The sequence below is a fragment of the Parasteatoda tepidariorum genome, chromosome 10 (genome assembly GCF_982258835.1).
Source record: "Parasteatoda tepidariorum strain Cologne lab strain chromosome 10, Ptep-v5.0, whole genome shotgun sequence".
Lineage (NCBI taxonomy): Eukaryota > Metazoa > Arthropoda > Arachnida > Araneae > Theridiidae > Parasteatoda > Parasteatoda tepidariorum.
The window spans coordinates 58,759,765-58,780,427 of NC_141764.1; the positions used below are offsets into that span (position 1 = coordinate 58,759,765).

Consider the following 20,663-nt stretch of genomic DNA (forward strand, 5'->3'; position numbering starts at 1 on the left):
TCATCAAAAAAAAAGCTTTAAAAGTTATTTAAAACATATAAACATAACCATCACAATTTGAATACTTTATTAACAAAAATGCAACAATGTGAAAGCTTACCTAGAGACATCTTTTTCCTTGCGAGAATAAGCCCAACGAAGTTGTTTCAACTGATGTCTAAGTGGTCTTGTTTTGTCTGCATTTTCATCAATAGCATATTTAAGTACATCAGTACACAAAAGCTGGTTCATTAATAAATTTATAATCTTGCATTTCTCTTCTATAATATAAAAAAAATATGAATTTCAGAAACAAGTGATACATGTATCATTCCACTTTCAGGGTACTATTACAAAATTTGGAAACTTAAATAAAGTTTTGAATAATTGTCCTAAACCACAACATGCTAAAATAAGAGGCATAAATGATAAGAGAAAAAAAAATGTACACATAACCATTAAACAAAATTAATTAATTGAAACCAAAAGCTTAAAGAGGCTTACCACAATCTAAATCAAATACACTAGATGATTCTAATTTCTTTAGTAACTCAGTTTCTTCGACTTTAAAGAATAATCCTGGATCTTCACTTCTGCCAACAATGCCTTGCCAATTGACACGTGGTTTTCCACCAGAGGAAAGGATGTGTAACCTCAAAATTTCAGTGATGGAAAATGAATCAAGAGGTATATTTCTCAAATGAGTACCTGAATTCAATGGACACCAATTAGATGATAAAAGTAATTAAGAAAAATGTACTTAAGAACAAATATGTTTCAGCTTAAATAAATTACTAATTTATAGTTATCATCAAATCTAGTAAGTGCTTTACACAAAAATAAAGAAATGCAGTAAAACTTAGTTGCAATATTTGGGGAACAAATATATTGTTTAAGAGTGTCATTATCGCTATCGGACATCTTTTGGAAACTCTTTCATTTTTTTAAAAAAACTTAAATACTATATATGTATTACCTAAAAATGAATTAAATTATATTATTAAATTAATTTGCAATACATTAACAAGTCTGGTGTGGTAAGAACTATTCCACTTGTAAAAAAAAAACTCTTAGCTCAAACTTCCAGGTGCAAAAACTGGCTTGTCTTTACCCAACCAATTTGGTATTGAAAAAGAATTCAGAATCGGCACTTGAAATATTGCACCCAGTTTAAAGGTTGAGGACTGAATAATGTAATAGCCAACTATGATATTGATACTCAAGCAATCCAGGAAACCAGATAGCTAGGACAAAATATTATGGAAGAAACGAACTGCTGACAACTATCAAGACAAATTCAATTACTGATTTTTAATACATAAGCGTGAGGCTGTGTAAAATCAGTTTCAGAGGAAAATATTACAACACCTCCTAGATTTGCATTCACAGACCAACAAAAGAAAAGAATGACATGAAAAAAAAATCTACTTTACGACTTATTGAAGATGAAACACGATTTCCGCCCTGTATAGGACATGAAATTGGTTCTTGTAAATTTGCAGAAAACTTACAACCTGAAACCAATGCAAATGGACAGACTTTTTGATTTCGTGATTTCGCTGCCTCAGAAAATATGTTTAGATCCAACACATTAAGTAGCAAACTTCATAAATGTTTAGTAAAAACAAATAGATACAAAATCATAACTCACCTTGCTGTTTTTGCGGCCAATTCATTACGATAGATCCTACTTCAGCTGCTTTATCCAAAGTCAAATTGTCTAAACCTTAAAAATTTGCAAAACATAAAATTAGAATTATGTAACAGCTATTAAAGTAATGCAAGAAACATATTATAGATATTCAATGAAATTCTAACACCGACTTCACTGTGAATATCTTCTTATAATTTAAAAAGATTCTAGCAGGGTTGACTAAGATTTTGCCCCTTTTAGGAAAAACCACAGGAAATAAACCTTTCTTTAAAACTGTTGACATTTTATATTTAAGAAGTATAATTATTAATGTTAAATATATTTAGCTAAGTAATTTGAATGCCAAAGGCTATGTCTGGCACAAAAACAAACGGTGATAACTTTTAGGGCTTGTTTACTCAAACTTACTAATACTTAACTTATCTTTATATAAAAGTTGACAATAAAAATATTATGGTAAAAACCTCAATAAGTAAAAATAAAATACATTTCAAAAGTACCTTGAAATACTTTTTCCTTAAAATCAATTACATCATCATCAGCTTCTTGATACTTAAAAATAGCAGTAAGGAAAAGTTGCAACAAATCGTTGAAAACACCTTGAATGTCTGTTTCTGTAAGGGCTTTCTCTATGTGTTCTGAAACAAAAGCATTAAAATAAGCATTTTTGATAAAAGTTTATAAAAAGCAGCATATATCATTTGCTTAAACTTGTATTATTATTTTTCAACATTTAAAGTTATGCTTCAAAAAACTTAAATTATTATTACAAAACTTAAATTATTATCATCAACTCATATTTCAAAATTAGTGTCAAGAAACATAGCCCATCATTAAGTAACATAGCTCTTACTATTAAGGTCACAAGAGTAACTGCAAAAATGCAATTAATAATAAAAAAGTTTTAATAATAAAACTTGGTAAAAAGTTTATAAGATCTGAACACAATTATCATAACGGTTCTAAAGTGACAATTACATCAAGTGCTAAATGGTGTCAATACAAAGCCATCTACCAACACTCAATAATTAGAAATAACTGCAATGTTAAGTTTTGGTAATACAGTAGGGAACCGATTATCCGGAACGATCGGGACCATCGCTATTCCGGATGACTGATTTTTCTGGTTTTCTGAATCGCAACAAAAAACCTTTTTTTTTTTTTTTTATTGTTAAACCCAACTAAAAAAAATTAATTTTTGGAAATAATCTTAAAAAGAAGAAAAAACGATGAAGTAATACTCTAATGATTATTTTCAAAATGATGGTAAGGTAAACATCTTTCAAAAAAGAACGAAAAATTCTGATATCTTATGAGGAAAAACACATTTTTTAAAAAATAAAAAAAATGGCGGGAAAATTTATTGAATTTCGTTCCGGTTTTTTGGTTTTCCGGTTTTCTGATTTCCGGATAACGGGTTCTGTATTGTATATAGAATCTGAACTAGCAAGAAATGACTTGTTTTTGCTCTTAAATTCCATAATAAATTTTAACTAAATTAGACTAAAGTAACATTAACCTATATGAATTATTTGTTTGACAAAATATATTATAGTACAGTGCGCAAAATAAAAAAAACAATAAAAAACTCTTGATAACTTTTGATAGAATCAGATAGATCATCACGTACTAGGACTAAATCATGGTTCCCAATTATTTTCAGATATAAATTCCCTTAGTTTTCAAGATATTTCAGAACATTTTTAATGAAAATTCAGATCAGATTTTATCTATACCATGCAATTTTTCACTAGAAAACTGACTTTTTTAATTTGTTACGCCAAACAGTAGATTTTGAGAGAGAAACAAATATCATTGAATAAGGCTGAAAACATGGAAATGTTAATCTAAAATGAGAAATTTTAACAATAAATAATTGAAATAGGTGTCAGAATTATTTGAATATCAAATCTAAATAACTGATTACTGTTGCTGAGAATTCCAAGAATGGCTAATTTTCAGGTATAATGTAAGAATTTTCAGGTTTTTGTAAAAAGAAAGAAAAAAAATTCAATTTTCCCTGTCTATTCTCTGCTTTTTAGAATTTAAAAAAAAAACACTGCTAATTCCAGGTTTTCTCTGTTAAGGGGAGTTCTCAAATATGCCAATTAATTAGTACAGATGAAATTTAAAGTTATTAATTCAGATGCAAAACATATTCTCTCTGAAAAACATACCTTGTTTTTGACAGATTTGGATTTCTGGCTTACAAAATATGGGGGGGGAGGTAGATACAACCCTTAAAATATGGTCCTAATAGTATGTTCAGATGTTAAATACATTAAATACAGATGTCAAATACATCAGATGTTACATACATTTAGCATAGTGTTTCAGCGGACCTCTTAAAAATTTTTAAGTGAATGGAAAACTTTTTGCTTACAAAATTCGTTTATCCAAAGACAATTCAATGAAAAAAATAATTTTTACTGGATTTATTATTTTATTAATTAATAACCAAGAAAATAAAATTTTCAACTGTAAAATATACAAATTTTCAGATACTTTTGAAGAATAAATTTTACATGGCAAAACACAAACAATTTTGGTAAAATAGCTCTTATGAAAACTAATTTTAAAAAGATCAAAAAAAAATTTAAATTAAAAAAAAAATCATTATTCCAGATAATCCTATAAAAAAATTTTAATTGTTAAACATACACATTTTTACATGCTTCTAAATAATGTAGTTCTATATGGCAAAATACAAAATCGGTCAAGTAGCTCCTGAGAAAAATAATTTTAAATCATACATTTAAAATTCAAGATATTCTGATAAAATTTTATGCAATGATTAATAATCATCAGGGGTCTGTCCAGACATTTTGTGAAAGGTCCGTTTTTCGTGAAATTGTGAAAAAATTACTCACATTCTTTCAACCAGGGTCCGCTTTTATGAATTTGTACAAATAGGGTCCGTTATTGCAACAAAAAAAAATTTTTCAAGGAGTTTTTAAATTGTAAAGACATACAAGATTATGCTCAACACTGTAAAATTATAATTAAAAAAATTAACTTTTAAAAAATAAACAACAATTGCTGCTTCTAAATTAGAGATGCAACATACAAATGTTTGGTATTTAGCCTATACTGCTGAAAGCAGAATATTCATTTCGGACGAATAATGGAAGAATCGTCTGCCGAAGACAAAACTTAATTGGTTTACATCCATCTTTCTCGTTTTCTGCCCTGGAAAGGGTTTATTCGATTAACAAAATAATAATGAAGATAAACAAATTTGTGAAGGGTCCGATTAAAAGAAAAATCATTTTGTGAAGGGTCCGTTTTTAAGTTAAAATATTTTGTGAAGGGTCTGTTTTTATGAAGATATTTTGTGAAGGGTCCGTTAACGGACCCAAATTTCTTCTAAACAGACCCCTGATCATATTTAACATCACATTCGCAAACTATTAAGTTTTAGCCCTAGTACAAGTTAAATTATTAGGGTTAAGCAGGGTGTTCTTTTTTTTTTTTTTTATTATGAATCCTTTTTTTTAGTGCATTATATATTATTCTGCACCACATATGATCAAGCTCTACATACATATTATCTGCACACCTTAAATATGCATCAACATACATACAACTTAAATTACAAATTTTCCAGGCATATTGGGCACAAATTCACAGCTAATTAAAAATATATACATGTATCAAATTCATAAGCAATTTCAATAAAAACAAAATGAGATAAAAATGATTGTATATATAATTAGTTTTTTTAAAATTTGCTTACCTATTGTACAGCCTTGAGGAAACACATCTTTTACAGATATCTGTTTTTCAAAGGTAGATAAAAATTCAAGAATCATTAATGAATCTCCAACACATTTCTGAGGAATACCACAATCAACAGGCATTGGCACTGGTAAATCCTAATAAATTTAAATATTGATAGATTAAAAAATGTTTCAAGTTTTACAGTACAGCTTTTTGCAGAACCATTCAGACATTCTTCAGTAATGTAATATGCCAAACAAAATGATGCTTGGAAATGTTGAAAATTTTGTTTAGTATCCTAATATTTTACTTCAAATAGTATGATTTGATATAATCATGTTAAGAAAATGCAAAACTCTGCTCTTAAATATCTTTTGACAACTTTTTTTCTAATTTTATTGCCCCAAAATGAATTAATCTTAAATCATAAGCAGTTAAACTCAAATTAAAATACAGTTTTATCAAAACTATGGGTTTTTGACAGTTTGACGTTTTTGACATGACGGTAAAAACCATGGTATAAACCGGTAAAAACGGTCATGTGTCAAAAACTTGCCAACCCTGATTAAAATAGATAGTACTTACTTTTAAGTCATCACATTCCAAATCATCTCTGGGTTTTTTCCAAGAATTTAGATATTCAGCCATTATACGCTTTTCTTCTTTCTTTTTGAGTCGTTCCTACAATTTCAATAAAACATTTAGGCATAAAATTACCAGTTCCATTCTTCAAAAATCAAGCAATTACAATTAAATCATATCTCACATTTATCTTTTCAGTTCTTTGTTTCTCTTTTTCTTCCTCGATTTGTTTCTTAATAAGGTCTCTCTTTTTTTGCCGTTCCTTTTCCTCAGCAATTCTTTGTTTTTCTAGCAGAGCTTCTTTTTGAACGTTTTTATTTTTCTCCTCAACGGACTCTTTCTTGAAATTTAATTTGCCTTGTACAGTTTTCTTACCTGAAATTCCGAAATAAATATATATATATATATATATCTTTCTTTTTTAACAATTAAAGATTTTTTAAAAAAACTCCTTTACCAGTTTGATCATTGACAGCTTTCTTTGCAGAACCTTTAAGAGACTTCTCTTGAACTGGTTGAGATTTTTTTGGAGTTGGAACTAATTTTTCTTTAACATAACTGGGTAGAGGACCGCAATGAACTTCTTCGAAATTGAACTCCTCTATCTCTTGCTTAGCCATTACAGCATCCTAATTTATAACAAAAAAATTAGATTTTATAAACAGCTTTAAAAATAGAAAATACATTTTGCATTTCATTAAATGCCCTTAATAGCTAAACAGAAAAATACAAAGCTTATCTCAATAGGTCAAATCGTTCTTTTTAACTATGAGCAATAATCCCAACATTTCCTGAACATTTTGCATTTCATTAAATGCCCTTAATAGCTAAACAGAAGAATACAAAGCTTATCTCAATAGGTCAAATAGTTCTTTTTACCTATGAGCAATAATCCCAACATTTCCTGAACATTTTGCATTTCATTAAATGTCCTTAATAGCTAAACAGAAGAATACAAACCTTATCTCAATAAGTCAAATAGTTCTTTTTAACTATGAGCAATAATCCCAACATTTCCTGAACATTTTGCATTTCATTAAATGCCCTTAATAGCTAAACAGAAGAATACAAAGCTTATCTCAATAGGTCAAATAGTTATTTTTACCTATGAGCAATAATCCTAACATTTCCTGAACATTTTGCATTTCATTAAATGCCCTTAATAGCTAAACAGAAGAATACAAAGCTTATCTCAATAGGTCAAATAGTTCTTTTAAACTATGAGCAATAATCCCAACATTTCCTGAACATTTTGCATTTCATTAAATGTCCTTAATAGCTAAACAGAAGAATACAAACCTTATCTCAATAAGTCAAATAGTTCTTTTTAACTATGAGCAATAATCCCAACATTTCCTGAACATTTTGCATTTCATTAAATGCCCTTAATTGCTAAACAGAAGAATACAAAGCTTATCTCAATAGGTCAAATAGTTATTTTTACCTATGAGCAATAATCCTAACATTTCCTGAACATTTTGCATTTCATTAAATGCCCTTAATAGCTAAACAGAAGAATACAAAGCTTATCTCAATAGGTCAAATAGTTCTTTTTAACTATGAGCAATAATCGCAACATTTCCTGAACAATAAGTTGTGGGTCCCTCCCCCTAAAAATGGGTTAACATGAAAGAAAAGCAGCCAGAAAATTAATTTCAATACAATTGATTAGGGGCTCTACACTTAAAGTTAATTTATAGCCGCTTAAAAATCATTGAACTGTAAAAATTTTAAAAATATATCTCTAAAACAAAAATTTCAAAAATCTAAAGCTTGGTAATATGCTGATATAAAATATTAAGCTGAGTGCTTTTTACTCCACTTATTTCTTAAACTTCTGTTTAATTCTCTAACCCTTTTCTCAGTAGATATAACAGCTAAAACATTAACATAAAAATGCATTCCATTACATACTTGCTATACTTTTGTTATGTCTTAAGGAGTTTGCATCTTTTACCGAATTATTCAAATAGACTATTTTCATTGTCAGGTGTTTGTGAGCCCAACTCAAAAATCCTGAAAATTTCTTAAGTAAAATCATTAATGATGCCCTTCAAAAAATTAATGTCTTTATAAATTTAAATCATTGATATTTTCAAAACATGAAATTCTAAAGAAATTATATAATACCGCATAATTTAAATGAATAATTATTTATAAGTTTACTTTTATCTCTGATCACATTTATTATTCTACCAGAAAAAAAATATTTACAAATGAAAAAGATACCAAGTATAAATTCCAGTTCTAACATTTTTAAATAAAATATACAAGAATTTTTATGCATAAATGTGATCGATGATTTCTTGAAACTTCTGGACCTTGGATAACCGGAAACTTCTGAATCGTAGTTAGCAAAAAATCTGGCACAATCATCTCTGCATTGTATTTGGTTAGATTAGTTATGCCTATTTTCGATAAAACAGCTTTAATTTGTCTTTTCTTTAATCCCAAAATAGCTATTTCACTTTTGATTTTCCTATCAGAAGTTCGGAAACCCCTTGGCCTATTAGTTCGAACAAACTTTCAAAAGTGTAGCAATTAATTATATATTGTTTCTAATTTACAATCATAATACCCTAACCTTTGAAAATCTATTTAAATAGCTTATGCTAAAATTGGAGTCTCTTTATCTACCAGATTAACAGTTAATAAAACCAAATATTATAACTGTTTTTTTGTTCTTGTTCTGAATAATTTGCTAAAATTGTTTATATACAGAAACTAGTGAATTTATTAAAAAAGACAGTGATGATTTTCTAATTTTTCTAATTATGTGATCTCTTCAAAATGGGATGATTGAAAAGTAACATAATGAGTTTTGCTGTTCTTCCATCCTGTAAGAAGAGAAACTTTTAAGTGTATAATAGGAATAGTAATAATGTTCCCCTTCAATAGTGCAAATGGTGATGAGTATTTCGATCATAAAATCTCTTGAAATTAAATACACCGAAAATTGTTGAGGGGCAGAGAAAAATAAGTTACGAAGTGTCCTCAAGGATGCATAATGCATGCAAAATTTCAAACAACTTTGCATATTACTGTAAAATTTCAAAAATAGTAAAATTACTAAAATTTTAGGTTTCACTAGTTAAGCCTAGGACATATTAAAGTTGCTTCGTATTTCTTATGTTTGATCACATTAAAGTTTAAGCCAATTTCATAAAGGTCAGGTTTTACCGGCAAAACCTAACATTTAAAAAACTTTAGATTCTGACGGCAACAGATATATATATTAAAATTTTTTATTTATAACTAAGGAAGGAAATTAAAATACTAAGTATCAAATTACACCATTGCTTTTCTTTAAAGAGGTAGAAAATTCATATTTCAAATAGGGTTCTGCTCTTAGTAAAAAGGGACCTGGAAATATGAATGGACCCAGTTTCAAGAGCACAGTAAAATCACTAAATTCGCTGGAGAAACAATCTTCGAGTTGGACATTGATACAAAATATGAACACATTAGCATCGGCTGATGTGATGTAAAACTGCTACATATAGAATGTGAACCATTAACCATTGGCTGAAACATTAACCATTTGCTGATGTGATGCAAAACTGCTACATATAGAATTGAATGTATTAAAAATTCCAGAATAAAAGAGAAAAAGTTTTACCTTTACTTTCCAAGAGCCATCTTTGGGTTGAGTCTGCTGCTTCAGGTATAATTTATTCTTGGGTTTGGTGAAAGTCCCTTTAGGTCGACTGAAAAAATATGCAGGATTCAAAAATGTGCTTTTTACACATTTAAAACAGAATTAATTTAAATAAATAAAAACATTTCTATACCTACCTTAAATTATCAGCTTTGACGACAGAAGTTCTTCCTGAGCCATAATCAACAACCTCATATTTAATCTTAGAAGGAGCAATATCTTTTTGCTTACGAGGTTTACTAAAATAAAAATAAAAAATTTTCAAATAAAAATTTGGATTTTTAATATTGTAGTTATATGAATAACACAAAGCAAAATGAAGATCAGGGAACAGAGAATAAACTTTTCTTCTACTTTAACCTTTCTTACTACAATTAGATATCACTGGGAATGAATAGGTACAACTAGTGGGCTGCGCCCCCTGCTTGCTAACGCTCGCCAACCCCCGAAAAATTGCTTCGCAAACCAAGCTCACTTCGCTCGCTACTAACCAAGGTTCGTGATTTTTTTGATTTTTTTTTAAAAAAATCAAAAGAATCAGATTTTTTTGATTTAAATCGGATTTTTTTGATTTAAATCAGATTTTTTTGATTTTTATTCAAATACACTGTAAGAACTTTAATTTATGATTAAAAAAAATTAGAAATGTTTAATCAAATTAACTTAATATTAAAACTATATTGTAACAATATTTTAGAAGCTCTAACTAAAATAATTTTTCATTATAATACATGGCTTTGAATGCATAGCAACTGTTTTAAAAGAAATGCATGATTAAAATTTAAAGACTAGATTAAAAAGAGAATTTAAAGAATACTTCAGAGGTCTGTCTGGGTCTTTCTGAGAGGTACCTATTTTGCGAAAATTATCGTTTCTTACGAGACACAAAAATAAAATTTTAAGAAAAAGTATTATGTGTGATTATTCTATCATTTTTCCTAAAGTTGAATTTGTAAAGGTACCGTTAAATGGTTGTAAATTTGGCTTGGATAGACCCCTGCACTTTAACTATTAAAACAAAGTTTCAGTTAGCAAACCATAACTTTAATTTAAAATTGTGATTTCTTTTTTTTCCTCTTGATTTTTAAAATGACAAAATAAATGTAGCAGACTGTGTTTATAAATGTAGTCATTCATCAAATAATAAATAAATATTTAATCTATATACTTACTTACTTACTTATCCTCTACGTGCCTTGGGCACTTAAGGCCTCATTTAATCTATATATTTTTATATTAAAATATTCATTTTTAATTCTATATCAAAATGGATAAGTTAAGCTTAAAAAAAAAGTTAGAAAATCTATCTACTCATTGGAATTTTTTTTCACAAAATTTCATTACAGAAAATCTGATAATGTCAAAGATACTGTAAACAAATTATGAGGAAAAAATACCAGTTAATAACCCTACTGCATCAAATAGACTTTGAAAGAGTTTGAAAGGGAAGAATGACAATATATTTGGAAAAATACATTTGAATTCATCAGCCCTCTTTTTTTTTTCCTTCTGTTTTTGGCATATTAGGGTAATTTCTTTTTAACATAACCTCAAGCTTCAGAAATACATATTTTCCACCTATAAAATATGATGTAGATTTTAATTCACGCTTTTTCATTCAAAAGGTAGAATTTTAATTAACATTATTTGTATTATTTTTTGAAAAATATTCATGTTTATTAATTACTTTCTACAGCTATGCAAGTCTATATTAAGACAGCATTAAATGTTTACTTTAATCTGTACTTTCAATCTCAAGAATCAAAATATTTTTAAAAATGTAATTTCAAATATGTTGGAATTTAACACACACCAAAAAAGTAATTTCATTAACTAAAATTAATTAATGCAGCAATTTATTTAAACTAAATTTTAATACTAAGAAAAGAAAATAATAAAAGTATCAAAAATTTAAAACACTGTTTTTTGACTTTTAAAATCAATATATGTAGCTAAAAAATTTTTTTTGATTTAAATCAATGATTTTTTTAAAAAAATCATTTGATTTAAATCATGATTTAAATCGTGATTTAAATCGTGATTTAAATCAAGCTGATTTAAATCAACAAACCCTGCTACTAACTCAGGTACATTGCATATACACAAGATTCTAAGAATTCAAAACAATCATTCAAATCCATATAAAAAAATTTTTAAAAAAAAATTACATCTTTCTAGTAAATACTAAGTCATTAAAAAAAATTTGAATTCAAATAAAGACTCATTGACTGAGACTCATTTTTCAATGAATAACTGATAACAATAATAAAACAAATAAATTTGTGATATAAATCAAAAATCATCAAATAAATTCGTAATATATAAATTCGTGCAGCGGCAATGATTGCATAAATTTGTGCCACACTGTTTAAATATTGTCAACTTTTCTTAACAGTCGAACTATTTCATTTCTCTTTTTCCCACAATTTGATATTCCCATAAAAACTCAGTAATAACTCAAAACTTTCAGCTTTAAATATTTATAAGAATTTTTTATTTTCTTAAATAATAAATTAAGAATATTATTATATCTACCCTAAATAATAGAGCTTAGACAAGTGTTAATAATGCACCATTTCAGCCAGGCTTTTTATCACTTTAAATTCGAAATTAGGAAAGCCAGATTAATTCAGAAAATGACTTGTACAAGACTAAATTTAAATCTAGATCAAGCAGTTAGCATACTGACAAAAAAAATATATTCAGCCACCACTTAGAAAAAAATAAAGATTTATAACTTACGAGTTTTCAGCTTTCGATGGAGTTTTCACAGCACGCTCTGGAAGAATAACTTGCGTCACTTCACAGCTACGCCTGGATAAAATAAAGAGTTTAGTCTATTAATCACACATTTAGAACAAGTAGGGTAACATTTAAAGAGATCTGTCATTAGATAATATAACAAAATTTGAAATAAATCATGCAAGAAGTCTTTTTTTTTTACATTCACTAAAAAGACAACTAAATACTATACATGCCATGAAAAAAGTCTTGACATTAAATCTATTTAGGTATAAATAAAATACAGTTGAACCTATATTTGCCATTCTCACATCTCTCGTTTTCAAGTATGCATCACCTCATTTTTATGCCTCTATCACAAATATGTTCCTATAATGTTAATGCCCATTTAAGCAAGAATTTCGCGTGTATCATTTAGAAATTCCACATGACATACAATCTCGAAGTTCTATAATTTTGAGAAGACAGACAGGCAACAAGACCTAGTCAGAAACAATATTTATTCTGTGTCTGAGAACAGATTTAGTATGAAACTAAATTAAATCTTACAAATCTCAAGCAAATAAAATCTCCTCAAATAGATAGTAATAATTAATATGTAAACGTGAAAAATAAGTATAATATTAACAAGCAGCTACAATATTATAGTCAAGAGATATGATCACTAAATAGATTGAAGAAGGAGTAGTAAGTTGCTTAATGATTGTATTCAGTTTTTTGTTTGTTTTGTTTTTGTTGATGAAATGAAAAACCTTATTTAGACAAATTTCATTCTTAAATTATTAAATCCTTTACAATATCATAATTACCTAGGTTTATAAATTCTTTATCTGCCTTGAATGAAATTAATTGTAACATAAGATTCAACTTAATTCTGCAATAATTTTAGCTAAACATCCTCTCTTAACAATTGAATATAGAACTTATCTCTTTTTTATTTATTCCTATTATAGTAATAAATGAAAATTCACTGTAGAGTTAAGTAACAGAAGAGCTGGAATCATTTACAGAACTAAACAAAAACTATATTTAGATACTCTGATAAGCTGATGTAACTGTTTAGTAGACTTTCACGGAAGGAAAAAATTACTTATCTGAGACACAGGTGTTGGGCTTTTTAAAAAAGAAAAAGAAAATTGTAAATGCATTTCAGTAAAATATCAATTTTTGACCAGAATAATGCCAAAATAATGTCAATTTAAAGCAAGGGGATATTTCCGTTATCTGTTGAGCCAACTACAATTGCCAAGGCAAATGAATTTTATACTAGCTAATTTAAAAAATGAAAATAAAAACATTTAGTGGTTTGCTTAGAGGAGTGTGTTCTAAAACTTGATTATTCTTCAACACATCACGATACGAAAATCTGTAAAGCAATATAAAAGCTTGACGAGAAGTTTTAATTATTTTTAATCCTTGAAAACCCTTTTTCTTTAGCATTTAACAAACTCTTGGAGATTATAAAATGTAAGGATCTAATTGTTTATTCTTAGGAGATAATTATCAATTTCTCCAATCAGGCATTTAAAAAAAAAAAAGTTTTATTTCCTGACTCAATTAATTAATCATAACCATATACAACATTAATTTTAAAATATTTTGTCAAGCCTATGTTTATACTACATGAATAATAAATACATATAGAAAAAAACGTCACCACAATAACTTAGCTTTCAAAATTTAATAATCAATACACTAAAGTTTATTGTGCATTACACAAAAATAAACATTTCCATTTCAGAATGTAATTAAATTTAATTTCTCTTTAGTAAAGCTGTCATAGACAAAATTTTTCCTAAAAAAAAATCTTAGCATTTATTAAATATGCATTAACAAACCTTAGATTTATTTTAGTATAATAGTATGACATTATGTTGATAGTTTAAAAAAAAATACCCGAAACGTTAGAAATTAATGCCTAAATCAAAATTCTACTGTTAATTAGTAATGCAATATGAAAATTATGGAAATGCCTGAAAAAAGGTTCCAATAATCAATAAAATTTAATACACATACATAAAATTTTTTAAACAAAAAAAAAACCCTTAAATTATGTTATCTTAAAGAAAACTCACCACATATCAGTTAATTTACGGCATTTTGTAGCCGCGTTGTCAAATCTTTGTGATTTTCGTCGATTTGTATCCATTTTAGGCTTCTCGTCAGTTTTTTGAGACTTGCTTTCATTTGGAGTCATATTGTTTATATTTGGTGCCATTATGACACAAAAATATTGACAAAATAAACCCAATTACATAAACTATTTTTAAAAGTAATGCTAAAAATACAAATAATCAATAACACAACACTAACGGCTGATGTCCATTTTACGGAATTTCAGCGGTAAGAGAACAGTTACGCGCCAAGTTATTTCATTGGTTGAAGCGGTCACCTGACCGGAAAAGGAATTACGTCACGTCAGAACGAAGAAAGGAAAGTCAGGGAGTAGAAAAATTGCTAGATTTTCTTTTAGATTTCGATAGAATTGTTAAAGAAACTAAGTAATTTTATTTGTAGAAGTTGCAGGAAAATCTCGATTTACAGAGAAAAAAGAAGGGATGCTTATTTATAAGACACTCAATTATCGAGTCTCTTAATAATTACAAAAATTTCTGGTCGAAAGTTTTTTTTTTACATGTACTTTTCTTTCTAGAAATATTTAACTATTACCGATTTGAGAAAGATAAAAAGTAATTTTAATTAAATTTGACATAAATAGTCTTGTTCATAACGCAAATAAGATCATAAATTTTAATAAATAACCTTATTTAAAAAATACATATTTTAACAAAAACTAAAAAAAAAACAAAGCGTTTTTTTTAATAAAAAAAATTATTTCGCATAAATCTTTTTTTTAATTAAAAAAAAAAAAGAACGAGTTTCAAATTAATCTAAAAAAGGAGTAATTTAATTAAAATTAAGTACTTGTCTCTCCAGTTTTTTTATAAAAATACATGAATAACTTTTATGATTTGTATTTTTTTTTCACTTTTGTAAATACTCAAATTTTCAAATAATTAACTCTTTCAGCAGCCTAAAAAAAACTTAGTAGAAATCCAAATCCGAACAAATTCAAAACTATTTTTTATTGTTAAAATAACTTATTAACATAATGTTAATAAGTTATTTTAACAATAAAAAATAGTTCAATTCAATTATTCAATTCCACTTTATTCAAGTATTATTTATTATAATGCCACTAACTTTCTTTTGTAATATTTTGTTTTTAATTTCCTACTTCATAAATTTTTTTACTGAAACTGGGGGTGTTGGCATCATAAAATGTTTCTCACCTAGAGACTTAAAGGTGGTGATAATAAGAGTAATAATAGTTAAATTTTTTAAGCCATATTTTTTGTTAAGTCTTTTTGCAACATTTGTTCCATTACTTTAATTTTGAGAATATATATTTTTCATTTCAGTGGAAAATAGATTCATTCGCTAAAACACAATTTCATTCGCAAAATTTATGATTTTATCAAATTTGGTGAGAAGGCATGAAAAATCATACATTTTGAGCATGAAACATATTGGGCCCAAAACCACAATTTTTAAAACATTTTTCAAATTTTAGTGAATTTATTCTTTGTTCAGCTACTTAGAAACTGGCCAATTGGTTCTTTAAAAGATTTATTAATTTTAATTCTTGTAGATAAGTTATGAGATAATGTTATAGGCTATGTAAAAAATACTTTAGCTTTTAAGAGCTGCTAGAAATTCCACTTATATAAATGAATAAGTATTTATCTTTTTCCAAAAGAAAATTCTTTTTGTTAAAGAATATAAACTACTCAAGAGATATATTTAACTCCTCTACAAGCATATTTTATGCATTGAAAATCGTAAATCCTAAAAACTAACCAGGTGTGTTTTCAGGCTTTGTATATGAAAGAAAAATTAATAAACAAAATATGGTGCATTCTCGAAACTTCGTTGAATTTTCCCTCGTCTCCCACTACATCTAAACTAAGAAACACACTTATAAACAATTTAATATGAAAGAGGGTTTTTATTTCCTAACAGTATAAAAAATATGAAAGAAATTGACTGAGGAACAGTTAGAAATAATAACTTAAATATCAAAGCAAGGACCTGAATTTAAAGAACAAAATGGAAATGTTTGTGATTTCAAATTTGATAATGCTGCAAAAACAAAGGGTGCAAATGGAAAAAAATATGCCTGTAGAAATTTTAGGGAAATTAAAACATTTTATTGCAAAAAATGTCAAATATGTTTTTTTTTCTTTTAAAGTCAGTCTGTAATTTAAAATTTAATTTTTTCACTCCTCTAATGAGAATATCACTCTTACAAAAAAAGTCAATGAGTATTTTAACTGATTAAAAAAAAGAAAAACCTGTAATATCTCTGCCACTCACATTTCTTCATTAAGAAAAACTTGAAAACATGCTTTGATTAAAGAATATTTTCTTTGCAAAAGAAAAAAAAAATAACTTTTCCCAATCAAATTAGTGCTTCTGCCTTTTCCAATTTTAATGCTATAATTTCTTTGTCAAAAAAAAAATTTGAAATTAAATAAAACATTTATTACGCAAATTATTTAAATATTATGTAATAGCCTAATCATCTGCCCCTCCTGTAGTGAAAAAAATTCTGGCAAGTAGCAATGACCAACAATTTCCGTTTGCCAAAAATACTATCACACACAGTAATGAAACTTAACCATAGTAAATCTAAATACTCCACTCTGGTTAAACTTAGGCTTATATTTATTTCATTCTTGCTTTAGACGTAATATATCTTATATATACTTTAGACGTAATTTCTTTTTGTGTTTATCTAATTGTTCTATGCATGATTTTATTTATTTATTCTTGAACTTGAACACTTTGTCTGCTGTTAAATCTTTATTATAACGTTTGCTCCGTGGAGAGCAATCCAAAAATCGCCTACAGACAAACAACAAACCCGTTTCTAAAATAATTAGATAGTAAAATATTTTAACATGTAATTTACAACTTACTTTACACCATTAACTGTAACTTCGACTTCTTCACCAATGAAATATCTGTCTTTAACATAGTTAAACACATCATCACACAGATCATTAAGTCTTTTTCGCTCCGTCAGAGAAGCCAAATACAGTAATGGCTTCTTGAGTGCATGTGGAAATAATTTTAAACTTTCTCTCGCTTCAGCTTCAGAATCTAAGGCTTCTTGATAAGTTAAACCAGACTTCCCAGTCATTGAACATGACCATATCAGACTGTTAATATGAATTACACGTTCAAAAAAATCACTGAAATAAGAAAAAAATATATATATAATTAAAACTAACATAATAAAATTTGACTTAATAAGGGATGTAATGAATGCCACTCTTCGGTATTTGACAAAAGGGCCGAATATTTTGTTGGCCAAATATTTGGCAAAATATTCTTTAAAAAGAATTTTTTTTTTTTTTTTTTTGCAATTTGAATAGATTTAATAAAGATTAATCTAAAACTGTATTTTTTACTATACATTATAAGAAATAGCATTCACACATATTTGCTTTCTAAAACTTGTAAATTAATGTTCTGAAAGACAAATGGAAAAGCATAATTTGAAGAACTGAAACTATTGAGCCAGTTTTGAACCTTGTTTATACCTGAATACTGAACCATGTGTGTTGTACTGCTGATTTTTTTTTTTTTTTTTTTTATTATATTCAGGCAAATCAATTTTGCTATTTTTTCAACACTTTTTGTTTTAAGAATTAAGAAGGTTTTTTTTTTGTCTCTTTTTTTGTTGTTTTTATTACAGTGCACCATTTAAACGGAATGTTTCGAATAGATAATTCCTTTATTCCAGTATAGTAAGACAAATAGGCGATAACAAATGAAACTGTGATTTTCAACATTGAAGTCATATTTAAAGAACTAAGAACATTTTTTTCGGTTTCTCTTTTACTTTCTGTTAAATTAACTTATCCTTTTAACAGAGTTTTTATTATGACAGCATTTTTTAAAGAGTTTTTTTAATGAATGATGTTATTCTTTTATCATAACTCTTTTCCAAAAATATGACAATGTGAATAAGTTAAATTGAGATTTTTAGCATTAAATTTTCAGTTTAAAAATTAAGAACAATTTTTGTTTCAGTTTCTATCAATCATCTTATCTACGTTTTTATTATGACATGGCTATTAAGAGTTTTTCTATTAGATTTTATCTTTTTTAATTCACTTTTTCTTGAAAATATTGTGATTTGAAAACTGAGATGCCTAGCTAATAATTTTTATAGCTTAAAAAAAATTAAGAGATCAGTTTTTACTTTTTCTGTTTTGCCTTTGTATATGACACTTTTTTATGGGCCTTTCTATGTTAGAGTTAAATTTTTAAAATCCGTTTCTGATAAACTATATCTCTTAACGTTTTACCAATGCTTTTTTTCCTGGAAAACATTAATTTTAGAGCCATGGTGGCTCAGAGAATAGAACGTTCGCCTTCCAATGAGGTGAATCGGGTTTAAATCCCAGGAATGGCGGGTCGATTATAATTCGGCATCCGGCTCGCACCGACCATAGTGCTGATACAAAATATTGTCAGTGGTAGATGACGGATCATAGGTAAGTGTTCCCTTGCCATCAAGATAACCATGGGCGGTTTTCCTCTATGTAACACAAATGCAGGGAACTGCCATAAAAAGTACTCCACGAAAGCACATTTCTCCCATTACTTGATCCAGAAGTTTTCTTGTCTTCTGGATTGGAAAATTACATGGCTCTAGAGTTTTAAGAACTAAGAGGATTTTTTTATATCTCTTTTTTTCTTAATTTACTTTTTTTAAACTTTTTTAAAGCTGTTTTTCAGTTTTTTGTTTATATTAAATATTTTTAAGAGATAGCTAGATTATTGGTGTGGGATAAAGAGAAAAACTCTAATAGCTAAGTTTTTATTATTTCCAACAATGACTTAACTTTTTTATACTGTATGGAAAATATGAATTTATTTTTTCAAAAAAATTTTTTGCCATTTGGAAACTATTCTTTATCCCGCAAAAACACTATCCGTTACATTTCTAGACCTAATGAGAAAGATTAAATAAAAAAATTTTCTCAATAATATCAAAGGAACACAGATAAAATTATAACTTAAAAAAATATGTCTGCTCAAAAAAATAACCTAAACATTTTAACTGTTTAGATTTTTTTAACCTAACCTAAACCTTACACCTATTACCTATGAACATCTTATATAGCAAACATTGACACACTGACTTAACAAAATATATTAACACTGACTCTTTTATGATAAAAAGCTTGTAATTTAATAAAATTAATTTCATAATGATTTACATTTTAATCATTTCCATTAGTAACTTTAAATATTTAAAATTGAATTTAGGTGTTTAAGACTTAAATAATTAAATACTTCCATCAAAAAATGAACAAAATGAAAACTCACTATTATTACAAACTAGCCAAATAAAATATGTAAAAAATGTATATTAATGATGCATGCAAAAATAAATTAAGTAATAAATTTGATTAATGTAAGGATAAATTAATTCATGTGATTAATTCAAATTATAATACTGTATTGATTGAATAAAAATTCTATCACAAGAAAAGTATTTTATCTGCTTGATGATAAATATATTCTATAAAAGAAAAAAATTGTGTACAGACACCCACCAAACATAAATTAATATAACTATGAAAGGATTTGAACTTTCTTCCTTATAACAAGGATCTGTCGAAAAAGAAACTGAACTTTGCTAAGGAAGCCAAGATTGAAATTGCAATATTCGAGACTAATTAAAAAAAATATTATTAAAGAAAGCCTTAATAAATTTTAACATTATTAATAATGATTCATGAATATTAGAAGTTAGCAAGGATTGAGATCTTGGGTGTATATATATATATTGGGTACATTATTACATGAATAACATAGTTAATTTAAAATACCAACACTTTTAACCATTAATTATTAGGTATTATTAATAGGATATAAACTTAATTGTGAACTACTGCTCTACTGAAAGAGTTTCGTAAAAAAAGAATGCAACACATAAATAAAATGAGATGTGTAACAACTATACATATAAAATTGGAAACATTAGTGATACATTTATTTATAAGAACATATTGATAAGACAATTCTTCTTATAACATAGGACATATAACATGACAGTTTGTAACATATGTAAATCTTATAGATTTCAAAAATATTCTATTAAATTAGTCCACGAAATATTATTACGGAACTTAAACAGAATGTGTCATTTAAATAATTCTGTAGCGTTAACTGTATAATATTTCCTTTTCGCTTTTTTCTCAATTATTTTAAATTTAATTAAAAAAATTTATAATTTACATTGAC

General features: G+C 27.0%; 1 protein-coding gene across 7 annotated transcripts in view; it reads right to left on the reverse strand.

The window, feature by feature from the left end:
* Acf (ATP-dependent chromatin assembly factor large subunit) overlaps window positions 1-20,663 on the reverse strand; it is a 44,267-nt gene that overhangs the window by 22,514 nt on the left and 1,090 nt on the right. For 4 of the 7 annotated variants that reach the window (XM_016072597.4, XM_016072594.4, XM_016072596.4 and 1 more), the window contains exons 2-13: window positions 17,318-17,593; window positions 12,336-12,407; window positions 9,731-9,832; window positions 9,555-9,642; window positions 6,393-6,564; window positions 6,120-6,310; window positions 5,939-6,034; window positions 5,370-5,508; window positions 2,134-2,271; window positions 1,631-1,705; window positions 484-687; window positions 101-260 (exon numbers count right to left, since the gene is read on the reverse strand). In XM_016072597.4, coding sequence (XP_015928083.2) covers window positions 101-260; window positions 484-687; window positions 1,631-1,705; window positions 2,134-2,271; window positions 5,370-5,508; window positions 5,939-6,034; window positions 6,120-6,310; window positions 6,393-6,564; window positions 9,555-9,642; window positions 9,731-9,832; window positions 12,336-12,407; window positions 17,318-17,593 — 1,713 coding nt within the window. Of the gene's footprint in view, window positions 1-100; window positions 261-483; window positions 688-1,630; window positions 1,706-2,133; window positions 2,272-5,369; window positions 5,509-5,938; window positions 6,035-6,119; window positions 6,311-6,392; window positions 6,565-9,554; window positions 9,643-9,730; window positions 9,833-12,335; window positions 12,408-14,410; window positions 14,730-17,317; window positions 17,594-20,663 lie in introns of those variants that run through there. The other 3 variants (XM_071183982.2, XM_071183983.2, XM_016072595.4) reach the window with 1 other exon arrangement.